This window comes from Bos taurus, chromosome X (assembly GCF_002263795.3).
Source record: "Bos taurus isolate L1 Dominette 01449 registration number 42190680 breed Hereford chromosome X, ARS-UCD2.0, whole genome shotgun sequence".
In the NCBI taxonomy this organism is placed as follows: Eukaryota; Metazoa; Chordata; class Mammalia; order Artiodactyla; family Bovidae; genus Bos; species Bos taurus.
This window is the reverse complement of record NC_037357.1, coordinates 121,221,352-121,235,011: the sequence shown is the minus strand read 5'-3', so window position 1 is coordinate 121,235,011 and position 13,660 is coordinate 121,221,352. Positions and strand designations below refer to the sequence as shown.

The 13,660-nt window shown below is 41.2% G+C and overlaps 1 protein-coding gene across 2 annotated transcripts in view; it reads left to right on the top strand.

The window, feature by feature from the left end:
• The window catches only part of PHEX (phosphate regulating endopeptidase X-linked), a 221,381-nt gene that overhangs the window by 63,853 nt on the left and 143,868 nt on the right, over nucleotides 1-13,660 (top strand). For both annotated transcript variants that reach the window (XM_024988135.2, NM_001192871.2), the window contains 4 exon segments: nucleotides 3,530-3,598; nucleotides 6,113-6,229; nucleotides 9,002-9,085; nucleotides 10,284-10,429. In XM_024988135.2, the coding sequence (XP_024843903.1) occupies nucleotides 3,530-3,598; nucleotides 6,113-6,229; nucleotides 9,002-9,085; nucleotides 10,284-10,429 (416 nt within the window).

The following is a 13,660-nucleotide window of genomic DNA, read 5'->3' as shown; positions in this document are numbered from 1 at the left end:
AAAAATACACGAGACGGCAGATTAATTCCTCAGAACATATCTTGCTACATGTGTTTGGGTTCATTTTGTGTAAGGAGATAGCAAGAATGAGGATTTAAGGGACAATAAAAGACTTTGGAATATCCGTGGTCCTGAAAGAGTGTTCGGAAGGTCAAGGTTGTGTCAGTATGTGTTACCAGAACAGTGACTTAAAGTGATCATCACCCAGCGGCTGCATTTGTGCAACATTTAGTAAAATCTGTAGGGATGATAAGGACAGACTCTCCTGGAGATAAAGTTTTTCTTTTTTGTCCTATAACTACATCATAATGTGTGAGATGTTTCTTGTATTACTGTTTCGTTTCCTAACCTGTGTGTCATTTCAGACAGAGAGAAAAATTCATATTTCAGTTCAGGGTATCAGATTTCCTAAACATGTGTTTTGTTTTCTACTTGCAATATTAAGATCGGTTACAAATGCATGGATTAAAAAACCTCAAATAACAGTGTCCTAATATTGGCCTCTTGAGAAAGTCTTTTGCCTCAAGCGTGTGTCTGTTTCTAGTTTTAGTTAACTAACCTTATTCAATCGATTTCATATATTTAAGAGGTTCCCTCGGAACTGTAGCAATCTGAAGATTTAAAACAGGTCCGGTAACTTCACTTGAATCGTCTAAATTTTTACAATAAATGGATTTAACTTCATTTCATCAGAGGGAAGCTCTGGGTTTCTTGATATTGTCTACACAGTTTCCTTTCCTTTGAGACTAAAGCTCAAAAAATTCTCCAAGTGGTTCAACTCTAATTGAAAGCCAAAGCATCTTAATCATAATATCGTGTTTCATGTTCCTGGCTTACTTAATTTTTGGAAGAAAGGGTGGTGTATTGGGAGTTGGAATATGATGAAGCTAGGCTGGCTTGTGACTTAGTTGTTTGGGGCCAATTAGAGAAGAAGATTGAACACAATAATTTGAGGTTTTTAGCAATACACCCAGGCAAGGTCGATGTTATGAAAACATCTTTTCCCCCCAATTAGCTTAACTTTTTAAATGTGTGGATAAGATTTAAGGTAGAAAATTTGATGTCGTGTTCAGTTTTATTCAGTCTTTGGGCAGTTGCTTATACTCAAGAAAGAACAGCCAGAAATTTAGAGGAAATTCTGGAACTTTAAAATTTTTATTTATTTAAAATTTTACTTACAGTTAAATTCACTTTTTGTGAAGCACAGGTCTGTAAGGTTTTACAAATGCATGGAGTCACAGAATCCCCACCATAATCAAGACAGACAATAGTTTGTCCCATCGCTTCCCCCAAATTTACCTTGTGCTGCCCTTTTGTAATCACCCACTCTCCCCATCCCCTCTTCTCCATCCCTGTAGTTTTGCCTTTTTTGGGGATGTGATTAAAATATGCCCATATTGTTGCATGTATCAGTAGTTCATTCCTTTTTATGGGTGAGTGTCACAGTTTATCCATTTGCCAGTTGAAGGACATTTGGGTTGTTTCAGATTTGGGGCAATAATGAATAAAGTTACATGCAGGTTTCTGTGTGAGTATAAGTTTTCATTTATCTTTGGTAAGTGGCTGGGAAGTGATATTGCTGGGTCATATGTACGTTCAGTTTTGTAAGAAGCTATCAGACTGATTTCCAAAGTGACTCTGTCATGTTGCATTCCCAGCAACAGTGTAGGAGTGAACTAGTTTTTCCACATCCTCACCAGTACTTGGCATCATCAGTGTTTTGCTTTTTTGGCCATGCCATGAGTCATGGGGAACTTAGTTCTCCAACCAGAGATTGAACCTATACCCCTTGTAGTGGAAGCGAGATGTCTTAACCACTGGACTGCCAGAGAAGTCCCTGACATTATCAGTGTTTTTGTTTTTTGTTTTTGCCATTCTAGTAGATGTATAGTGGTATTTTACTGTGGGTATCATTTACATTTTCTAATGACTAGTGATTTTAAGCATCCTTTCATAAGTTTATTTTCCATTTGAATATTTTCTTGGGTGAAATGTCTGTTCAGATTTTTGTTCCAGTTTTAAATTGGGCAGTTTGTTTTCTTATTGAGTTATGAGAGTTCTTTATATATTCTGGATGCAAGTCCTTTGTCATATATGTGATTTTCAGATATTTTCTCCCTATCTGTAGCTTATATTTTTTATTCTCTTAACGAGTGTCTTTCACAGAGCAAAAATGTTTAATGATGATGAGGTCCAATTTATTTTTTCTTTTATGTATCTGATTTTGGTGTCATATCTAAGAACTCTTTGTGTAACCCCAGGTCAAAGATTTTCCCATGTGTTTTTTACCGTAGGTTTTATTCGTTGTTGTTATTCAGTCTCTAAGTTGTGTGTGACTCTTTGCGACCCCATGGACTGCGGCACTCCAGGCTTCCCTGTCTTTCACTATCTCCAAGTTTGCTCAAATTCATGTCCACTGAGTCAGTGATGCCATCTAACCATGTCAACCTCTGTACCCCCTTCTCCTTTTGCCTTTCATCTTTTCCAGCATCAGGGTCTTTTCCAATGAGTCATCTCTTTATATCAGGTGGCCAAAGTAATGGAGCTTCAGCTTCAGCATTAGTCCTTCCAGTGAATATTCAGGGTTGATTTCCTTTAGGATTGACTGGTTTGATCTCCTTGCAGTCCAAGGGACTCTCAAGAGTCTTGTCCAGCACCACAATTCAGAAGCATCAGTTCTTTGGCACTCAGCCTTCTTTATGGTTCAACTCTCACATCCATACATGACTACTGGAAAAACCATAGCTTTGACTATACAGACCTTTGTTGGCAAAGTAATGTGTCTGCTTTTTAATACACTGTCTAGGTTTGTCATAGCTTTCCTTCCAAGGAGCAAGCTTTAATTTCACGGGTGCAGTCACCAATCCACAGTGATTTTGGAAGTTTTTATTGTTAGGTTTATATATAGTTTATATGTAGTTCTAGATCCATATTGTATTAATTTTTGTGCAGGTCATGAGGTCTGGTTTGAAATTAATTTTTTTTGGCAAATGGATATCTGATTATTCTAGCACATTTTTTTGCAAAGATTATAATCTTCTCTTTGATTACCTTTAAGCTGCTGAAAGTTTTAATTCAAGAAATTATGCTATAATTTTCTCTAATAATAATTACACATATTTAGTTGTCTGATTATTATTTGTATTTTCATCACCTATTTTAAACTTTCCAAAGAGGGTTCTAAAGTTTGCAAAGATTTCTCAAAGCAAAATCACCTCTCTGGATTTTGTTTCTTCACCCATAAAATGGGGGGGGGGGATCAGATAATCCTATTTCAAAGTCATTTAGCTTTGACACTATTTAGTATTGTTAGAAACTCAAAAGGTTAGAAACCATGAATCGGAATCAGGGGCAGGTCTCTGATTCTTGATAACTGTCATTGATTGCTGCAGCACCTGTTTGCTTTGAATTGTTTTAGTAATGGTGACACATGCTCAAAATATGGCAGGGATCCTGATCTCATGACTCATTAACATGGTACGGAAGAATTTTCAGTGCGAGCAGAATGCTTTGTTTTTTGTTTCAACAGCTGGACCAAGCGGCGCTCTCCCTAGCCGTGAGGGAAGACTACCTTGATAACAGCACGGAAGCCAAGTCTGTAAGTTTTCCTCATTCAACTCTGCATCTTGTCAGACATTGTGAGGTTCATAAGTTGTTCTAAAATCCCTAACTCTTTACTCGAATGGAGCAGTGTGGGTGTTTGACAACCATTTTCCCAAATGTAGGAAGCAAAGGACTTTTATTTGGGCAGATAAATGGCCCTCCCTGTTTTCTGGAAATCTGGAAATGAAGGCTGAGCACTCCCTGCGTGGTGCCCTCATAGTTGAGCAGGGAAGACAGCACACCAAATGCAGTAACCAAGGAGTGGTCTTGCAGCCAGCCCTCAGAAGTGTGGACAGCTCTCAGTAGATTGCAGAAGCGTGGGAATGGACACCCAGTTGACCAGCAGGTCCCAAATTGTATTGCTTAAGAATCACCTCGGAAGCTTCTATTAAATGTTGATTCTTGGGCCTCAGCCATGGGAAGTCGGATTTAGTAGACTTGAAGTGGGGCCTAGGAATCCGTTTTTTTTAAATTGGTGCCCCAGGTTAACGTAAGGTTAATGAGAACCAGATGGGATCAATCTTCTCAAACTTCTTGCTTTGGCTTGGAAACCTAGTCATTTCCTGGAGATTGGATTAGAGCTGTTTTATTCCTGACACTTTGAATTCATTTTGGAACCTCTGTTGAACTTCCAAGGGAGCCTCAGGCCTGGGGGACCCTTGATCTGGGAGGCTTGGGTTTCTGGCCTGCCCTGAGAATGCAGGGGCTTCAATGGGGGAAGTGCTGGCTCTCACGGAGTCCCTGCTCCTTTGCTGATAGGAAAGCCTGTATCTAGAAGGCTCTGAAGGGCAGGATCCTCAGCGACTTTCTGGCTGAGGACGCTCATCAAAGAGGTTGGCAAGTTTTCCTTCTTGAAATTGGACAGAACGAACTTTTACCAGTCTGGAGGCACTTCTGTTTCTACTTGGGTCACCACCTAATACGCAGCCATGCTTGAAATGTTGTCCCCACCTTGTAACCAATCAGTCCTTTAGACTCTGCCTTGAAAATATCTCTTCCCCCTGGTGCCTCCTTTGTCTCCCTACTGCCCTAGGGCAGATCCTTGTTGAGTCTCCTTTTAACTATTCCCTCCTCCCCTTCATTCCATTACCTCCTTAGCACCACTTGGCAAGCTCTCAAAGTACATCTCCCAGTGTGCTTCTGCTCACAAGTTAGACTCTGTATTCCTTAGAGGGATTTCAAGGCCTCTTTACAACCTAGTCCCAAACCACTTTGCTGTCTCACCTATCTTTATTCTTCCCCCAACAAAGGCAGCTCGCACATCTCTCAGAAGGACGCCTCTGCTCCTGAATCTGTCCCCTTTAAAAAACTCTCTCCCTGGTTTCTCGAGGCTAGAATTCACTAGTTCTTGAGTTTCCAAGCACTTAGCAGCTTTAGTAAAGACTTTATTTTGGTGTTGCTAGTGTTACAATTAGTAATGACGTGTTTATCTCCCTCCCAGGATCACACACTGGGAACTAGACTTAAGTATTATTTAATTATTCACCTCTACTCCCGCCATGTGCACAGAAGGCCTAGCAAGACATCTTGCATATGTGATGATCGAATAAATATTTTTGGAATTTAACTGGAAATTGCAAAACATTTCTAATTCTGACTATCTGTGAGGCTTATTTACTGATTCAACAAATATTTATTAAGGGCCTGCTATATGCCAAGCGCTGTGCAGGTCTCAGAGTCATAAGCATTATAAGAAAAGCTTTGCAGAATCAAGGTGTATATTAGGGAATCTTATTCCCATAGCATAACTATGGAACAGTTTAATAGCTGTTGTGTTGAGTTCTTAAAATGTACCTGAAAGGAGAAGGGACCCACCCTCACCCCTTGACACACACACACAAGATTCCTCAACTCCCACAAAGTAAGGTCTTCCTCTCCAATAGTATGTGAATAGCCTGAAAATGGGTTCTGAACATGCAGCGAGGAACTTCTGCATTTGCTCAATTTCTCTTCATCATTTTCTCATCTTTCCTTTCCTTTCTCCCTGAGCTAGTGAGGAGAACTTGGTAGAAACCCCACAAAATGGAAAAAAACATTCGATTGCTGGTCTTTTGTTTTTAGTGTGGAGACGGGTAAATTGAGCTGGAAGAAAATAAATCACAGTTCCCACTAGTCTTCATGGATCATGCCTCCTGCTTTTAGCAACCAGTTCTTTCCCATGTTTTTTAATATTAAAGCCTCACTTGCCTGGAAAGAGGAGTCTGGACTCATTTGTAGATGTTTCATATATCCTTAATATTACTGGTTGCCAGAAAACAAGTTCTCTTGATTCTTGGTGGCCGGACATTTCTGTCTGTCATGGAAACAGTACCCAAGTAGCCATCATTCTTCTTTGTCCCAAGGTGGTAGATGAGTGGTTGGTATTGCATAATGCTCATACCATACTTTGAGTACAGAGTGAAAACAATGGGCATTTATTTCCACCTGATGTTCCTGCTCTTCTGTGTTCCTCAAACATACTTCCCTAATAGACTCTTGTCATGGTCCCTTGCTTCTTTATCTCTTACAGTATCGGGATGCCCTTTACAAATTCATGGTGGATACTGCTGTGCTTTTGGGAGCTAATAGCTCCCGAGCAGAGCATGACATGAAGTCGGTGCTTAGGTTGGAAATAAAGATAGCTGAGGTAAGACTTCATCTAAAATCTTTTTCTTTTCCATCTCCTTATTTTAAAGGTGATGTATCTTGCATGAGAATATATATAAAAAGTCATTTTGTGGCATTGTCCTTTGGGTCCAAGATAGAACTCAGAGCACCCCTCTCTGGGAAGTAGCAGGAAGAAAAACCATAACAGATAGAAGAACTCTTCTTCTGCCCCTGCTTGAAGCCCAGTCAGCGTCCACATTCTCGTCAGTGGTGGACAAAGAACAGCAGCAGGGAGAGGCTCTCTCTGTTTTCCCAGGGAAATGCCTGTTTGGCCTCAACTGAGGAATATGATACATTTGATAAATCTGTATGAATTTGGCTTAAGTGGAAGATTATTTTTTAATCTAGTTTACTCTTTATACCATTCCGATGCAGAATTAGTCTCATCTAAGATTGAGGCTTTGGGAAGTCTAGTCACATAATTTGATGTAGAGAGTGTATAGGGCAGACTGGTAAGCATGAATTAGTTCTTATACCCAGCCCTGGTTTTCCTTCTTTTCTTGCCCCACTTTCATGAATGTCATTGTGTCATATGTTGTGTTCTGTGTAAATCACCTTTTAAATTATTTCAGTCTCATGGTGGAGACAAAAAGACCTAAGAACAAACTTGAGAGAGACTAATGAGAAATCCTAAATGGTTAGCTTTGTTCAAAGAATAACTTTTCTAGAAGAACCAAAGTATAAAATCTTTATACGTCCTCAGGACTGAATGGAACAGATATGATGAAATCTTCTTGGGGAGATACACTGTAATGAAAAAAAAAACGATACTTTTATCAAGAAGTGGTGGTATATTTGTTGGTAGTCTTTTATAATAGAAGTTGGTAAAAATCTTGAAGTGCTTAGGAGTCCAAGCGCTGTTTGGTTTTGTGTTTGGCGAGGTGTTGTGGGGTGGCAAGGTGGGAGCAGGCTGATGGATAAGGTCTGGAGGAGTCGGCCTCTTGGCTGGCGTGGTGTACGTGTGTGTCTTTCTCCAGACCCCCTAGTCACAGCACATACAGTTCCTTCCTGTGTGTCACCTTTGAAGACGGCAAAGACTGCTGCAGATGTTCTGGAGTCAAAGACTGGGCCTCTCTGCCGTGTCTAGAGGCCATCTGGATTCCCTTCCCAGGCAAATCGGAGACCCAGAGACCTCATTTGGACTGAAGCTCCAATACAGCGGGAAAGGCCTTGCCCTGAGCCAGGGATCTGAACCAAAAAGGGAACTCAAAACAGCTGGGCCGAGGCATGACCGGGAATGGTCAAGAGGCTAAATGAAGTGACAAATCCATGGGGTGGAGGAAGGAGCTGGCAGAGAGCTGAAAACAGCTCTAAGGCCAAAGGGCTCCAACCTGGGCCTATGAGTCTGGGTGGACTGAGGAAGAGTGTGGACATTCTCTGAAGCAGTGATTGAAATGGAGGCAGGAGGTTGCCTGTGAGCTACAGGAAGTCTTTCCATGGATGGTGAGAAGGGAGAAGCTGAGGGCACTGAAGGGAAGAGGAGGCAGATGTCTGCCACTCAGCCTTCTGTGATTGTATCTTGACAAATCCATGGTGCTTGGGTTTTTTGCCAGCTGATAATGCTCATCTCTGTTTCTTACATCCCAGGTCACTGGGGACCTTCAGAATTAATGCAGCATATCATCCCAGGCAGACTTCTAAAGCTGGGGAGACAGGACAACTTCGCCAAGCCCCCCAGAAATCCTTGTAAACACAGCCATGGAAGTGTGCATTCAGCTAATCCCAACTAGAGAGATATGTGCCTAAGGGGAGGTCTTGTTGATGGCATGGCCCTTGGGATTGGAGCCAAGTGGAGTTTAATTGGAAAGACTTGCAACAGAAAATGAATCACAAGCAAAGTCTTGACTTATGGTTCAAACCATGGGGGTAGTGATGGTGGACAGGAGTGCAAGGGTAGGGGAGTCCTGTGTGAGTCGGAAGGTGGAGAGTTTAATGCAGGGGAATCAGATTATGGAGGGCCTTAGGAAAAATCATGATGTGTTGAGCGGTATGAGGAGCTACTGCCTGTCTGCAGAAGTGATTAAGATGGCCCTTGAGGAAGATGATTGTTGCTGCTCTTCTCAGATTAGATATGGCAGAGCCTAGAAGCTTTGATTTGATGATGCCAAAATTGCCAGGAGCACAAGTGTTGGGAATGGAAGGAGTGTGAAGGGTCAGGGCTGGAGAAGCAGATGTGGAACTGTGTCTGGGTGGTAACTGAACCCATACCTTTAGCAGTGGGGCCAGGGAAATTTCCGGGCCAGAGAAACCAGAGAGGAGAAGGGAAGTGAGGCATGAAACTGTTGACAGAACGATCACTGGTGGCAGTGCTGTTCAGATAGTCTAGTGCACTTAGAATGTTCCCGTGGGAATGAAGGGGTGGTCTGTAGTTTATGAACTGTAGAGGCTGTTACCTGGATGCTACAGGTGGACAGTGGATGTTTGTCTCAAATCGCCCAATCTTAGCATGGCTATCTACCCCAAGCCAGTGATAGATTTTGTCCATCCACATGAAAGGTTAGGGAGGGATTTGAGTAGTTATTTTTGTACCAAGTCCAATGTTTCACACTGAACAGGAAAGGAAAGTTTCTTTTTATTTTCTTAATCCTGCGTAAAGTGATTTTTTTCCCCCTCCTTTCTCCCAGGTTCGGCACCACACCAAAATCTTGAAAAAGTTTATGATACTATACAGATGTTTTGGCACATGTAGGAAGTAGCTATGCTGTTAGAAATGGTTTGTTTGAAAAAAGTAACCAAAGTTTCTTTCCACCAGATAATGATTCCGCATGAAAACCGAACCAGTGAAGCCATGTACAACAAAATGAACATCTCCCAGCTGAGTGCTATGATTCCCCAGGTTAGTGAAAGCAGCCCAGGAAATTGTATCTCAACTGGTCATTTGACAAGCAATTCTGTTTCACCTGTGTGTAAAATTTTACCTCATAAAAGCTACCATTGGTCTTCTTGCTCATCGCCATCTCTGTCAGTCATCACATAAAATATCCCTTGTCTATGCATTGGGATGCTGTCTGCTCTATGGAACAGAAAACTTTTCTAAGAGTGGCCTAAAAACTTAAAGCCTATTTCCTTATATGGACAAAAGTCTAGACATAGGTTGCTGTTGGTGTCGGTTTAGCTGTTGCACAACGTTGTCAAAGATCCAAGTTCTTTCTTTCCACTCCACGCTTTTTAGCATGTCGGCTTTTTGACTGCATATTTGACGACGCAGGGTTGTAAGGTGGCCGCCATAGCTGCATATGTCACATCTGTCCTCAGAGCAGGAAGAAGGGGCAAGCCCCAGTATGGGCCATGTTTAACTCTTCTACCAGGAAAAACCAAAGCCTTTCCACGTGTCATCCCTTTATTTCTTACTGAGTAAAACTGGGGCATGTGGGATATACCTCCTTACAGGGTAGGCTGGGCAAGTGAGTGACTGGCTTTCCATTTCACTAGTGGAGGCAGGCAGGGGAGCAAAGAAAAGGTAAAGCCTGGAAAGGACTTTCCAGGTAGCCAGGTCAAAATGCTAAGACAGTGATGCTACGAAGGGGAGACACGTGTTACTCTGTGTTGTTTGTTTCTCTCGGTGTAAGAAAGGCTGTGCCAGAGGGAGAACCAGAAATGTCGTGGGGCATCTATGTCTATGGGGACAGGAGAGTGAATGAGCGCGGAATGGAGCCGAGTGCAGGGAGAAGGGAGGTGAGTGCTACTGCAAGAGGGATGGAGAGAGAGAGAGAGAGCAGGAGAGAAGGTGGGAGGAGGAGATGGGAGGATGAGAGTGCAGGTACATGAGCGCATGTGCTGCTGGGTGCTCCATACACACATGAGCTCCATACACAGATGGCACAGACACATGCTCCACTTATGCTTTAGCCAGCAAGTCTGATCTGGGTGGCAGTGATCAGGCATTTATCTTCTAGATTTGAGCAGTTGGATGTTTATATGGTCTGAGATCACAAGCCGTGGATTACATTCTACTGACTCTGGTTGCCTTTCTCCTCGATTGTTCCCCAGCAGAGGTTCTCTCACTGTGTTTTTTTTTGTCTTTGTCTCCTCAGTTTGACTGGCTGAGCTACATCAAGAAGGTCATCGATGTCAGACTCTACCCTGAACTGAAAGACATTGGCCCCTCAGAGAACGTGGTGGTCCGAGTCCCTCAATACTTTAAGGATTTGTTTAGGATATTAGGCTCTGAGAGGAAGAAGTAAGAGCTTTCTTGTGCATTTTACCGTGACTTTTATTTTTCCTTTGAAATTACAAGGTCTTCCCCCTCGTGTCCTTTGAAAACTGTTTTAAAAGAAAGTTATATCAAAAAAGTCTTGGGGAAAGTTGTGGTGTCTTTTGTGACAAACGAGCTGAGACCATCATCTGGTGTAGTTTATTTACTACAATGACAACAAATATACAATATTTTTGCCCCTTATTTCTGATCTTTCTGCATATTCCCTCTGAAAGCCTAAATTGTTTATTAGTTTTGGAAACTAGTTATATAGTGATGTTATTTTTTGAGATTTCTATATGAACATCTTTGTTTTCCTCTAGTTCATTCTTGGTCTTTGGCTGTTTTTTCCGTCCTTCTTCTTTTAAGCCAATAAGTCACTTTGTGTCAATAAACCCAAGTACCAATACTGAAAAGACTTAAGACCACTCAGAAAGCTGTAGAAAAATTAGACTGGTGAAAGAATGTCAGGAACTCTCAGGTTTTTCTTTTTTTAAACAATATTTTAGAATTTGTTGCTTTGTTTCTTTGGCACTACAAAGCAAGGGAATTCTAAAAATGTTCTGGAAAGATAACTTTTTAATTGACATATAGTTGATTTACATTGATATGTTAATTGCTGCTGTACAGCAAAGTGATTGAGTTCTATCTATACATTTTGTAATATTCTTTTTCATTATTGTTCATCATAGAATATTAACTATACTTCTCTGTTCTATGCAGTAGGACCTTGTTGTTTCTCCATTCCATATGTAAAAGCTTACATCTGCTAACTGCAGCCTCCGACTCCATCTCTCCTCCAACCCCTTCCCCCTTGGCAACCATTAGTCTGTTCTCTATGTCCATGATTCTATTTTTTATTTCATAGATAGTTTCTTTTGTGTCATATTTTAGATCAGGAAAGAGAATTTTTCATCCTCATGAAGCCATTCAGATTTGACTACAGAAAATGAAGCACAGGAAGGTCAAATAGTTCACAATCACAGTTTAATAGGCTAATTGCTGGACCATGATTAAAAATCATATTTTCTTTTATAAAAATATTTGTTTGACTGTGTCAGGTCTTAGTTGCAGCATGTGGGATCTAGTTTCCTGACCAGAGATCAAACCCAGACCCCCAGCATTCAGAGCATGGCGTTTTAGCCACTGGACCACCAGGGAAGTCCCCCAAATCATACTTACTTATTTGGACTTAGACAAGGTTATGTTGCCAGGAATTATGTGAAAAAAAAGAGGCACCTGGAGAAGTCTTGGGAATAAAATTTAGCATCCATCCTCACCTATGAAAACATTTAGACACTTTTGAAGAACTCTTCTTTTTAAGATGCTATTTTCTTAAAATAAAAACAATGTGTTGTTCATTGAAGAAAGCATACAGAAAAGTAAGCATACAGAAAAGGGAGAGTAGAAATAATAAATTCATTTCAGATTCTGTGTGGGGTGAAACCTTGATATTCCAAGTGTGATCTGTGGATCAGTAATGCCAACAGCATCACCTTGGGCCTCTGGTAAAAATGCAGATTCCAGCAGTCCTCCTCTATAGATCTGGAGCGAGGCCTAGAAATCTGTATTTTAACAAGCACCCCAGGAATCTTATGATTAGTTTTTTGGGGGGGATTCACTGCTTTAGAAACTTTTTCATGTGTACTTCCTAGCTCTGAAATTTTGTAAAATATGACCCCAATGATTTTGTACTCCTATGCCACTGAGTTACTCAACACTTCTTAAATTGTGGTGGTAATTTCTGTTGAAAGATGGAGTTTCCATGCTATGTACACATTCTCCAGAACTTAGTGAGTTGGTTTCTTCCAGTGTCTGTGTTATCTTCAGTTGTAAATTAGTAGGTAATTTTTGAAACTGTACTAATTTTATTTCCACAAAAGCCTAATTGACAACCAGGGAGTAATAGATTGGGCCTTGGTTTACTGTATTAGATAATCTCTGTGGTGGTGATTACACTTTAGAACCGCAGGATCTGTCATGACAAAAAGGGCCAAGAAAGACCATGACTGAAGGGAGATTTTAATCTGGTTCTTATTAAAATGATAACTTAGATGTAAGCATAGTGAACTACAGTGGAAGAAATGTAAATAGAAAAACTAACTGCAGACATTATGTCCGTAACATAAGATGATCTGCAGATATTTTGAACCTTCCAACTCTCTGTCACATAGTTTACTCTTTAGCAACTGATTCATCAGAAACAACTTGTATTGTGTGTATGTTGGGATTTCAAAACACTGTATGCTTCTTGAAAATTTTGATAACACGTTATTTGCGGAGCACAGTAAGTTTTTTTAAAGACCACTTTAATTTATTTTTAAACTCCTTTATTTATCTATTATTTATTTATTTTTGACTGCATTAGGTTCTTCGTTGTTTTGGATGGGGTTTATTTGCAGCAAGCAGGGGCTACTCTTCATTGCATTGTGCGAGCTTCTCGTTGCACTGGCTTCTCTTGCTGTGGAGAACTGGCTCCAGAGTGCACAGGCTTTAGTGGTTGTGGCACATGGGCTTAGTTGTTCCACAGCCTGTGGGATTTTCCCAAACCAGGGATTGAACCCATGTCCCCTTGTCCCCTGCATTGGGAGGTGGATTCTTATCCACTGAACCACCAGGGAAGTCCCCACAGTAAGTTTTTTAGACTGCTAATCATTTGCTTGGAGGAAAGCTCCAAGCAGATCCTCTCCTTGGGTTGTAGCACAAGAGTGGTCAAGGAAATGTGCCCTCGGGTTCCCATAGTTACTTTATTAGTCAGGACATACCAGTCACTGTAATAAGCACCCCTACACTTACTGGTTTGTACCATGACGATTGTACCCTATGCTCCTGGAATGTCCAGCATGGCTGTCCCTGTAAGGCAGCTTTCCTCCAAGCAGGGACTCAGGAACTTAGACTCCTTCCATCTTGTGGTTCTGCCTTCATCTGGCCTTTTGGAATCTTCTCCATTCAGCTGATGGATGGGGAAAGAGAGTAGAGGATTGCATAGGAGGTTTTATGGGAAGGCCTTGAAGTGATATGTGTCCATTCTGTTGACCAGAACTCAGTCACATGACCAATTTAACTGCAAGAGAAGATGAGAAATAGAGTCTAGCTTTGTGCCCAAGACCGAAATATCAAAGAAATTATCTAATTTTTTGGTTTGCTCCTCTCCCTCACCCCCATGAAACAGTGAACATTTGATGGTGGACACTCCTGTAATTGTTTTTATAACAT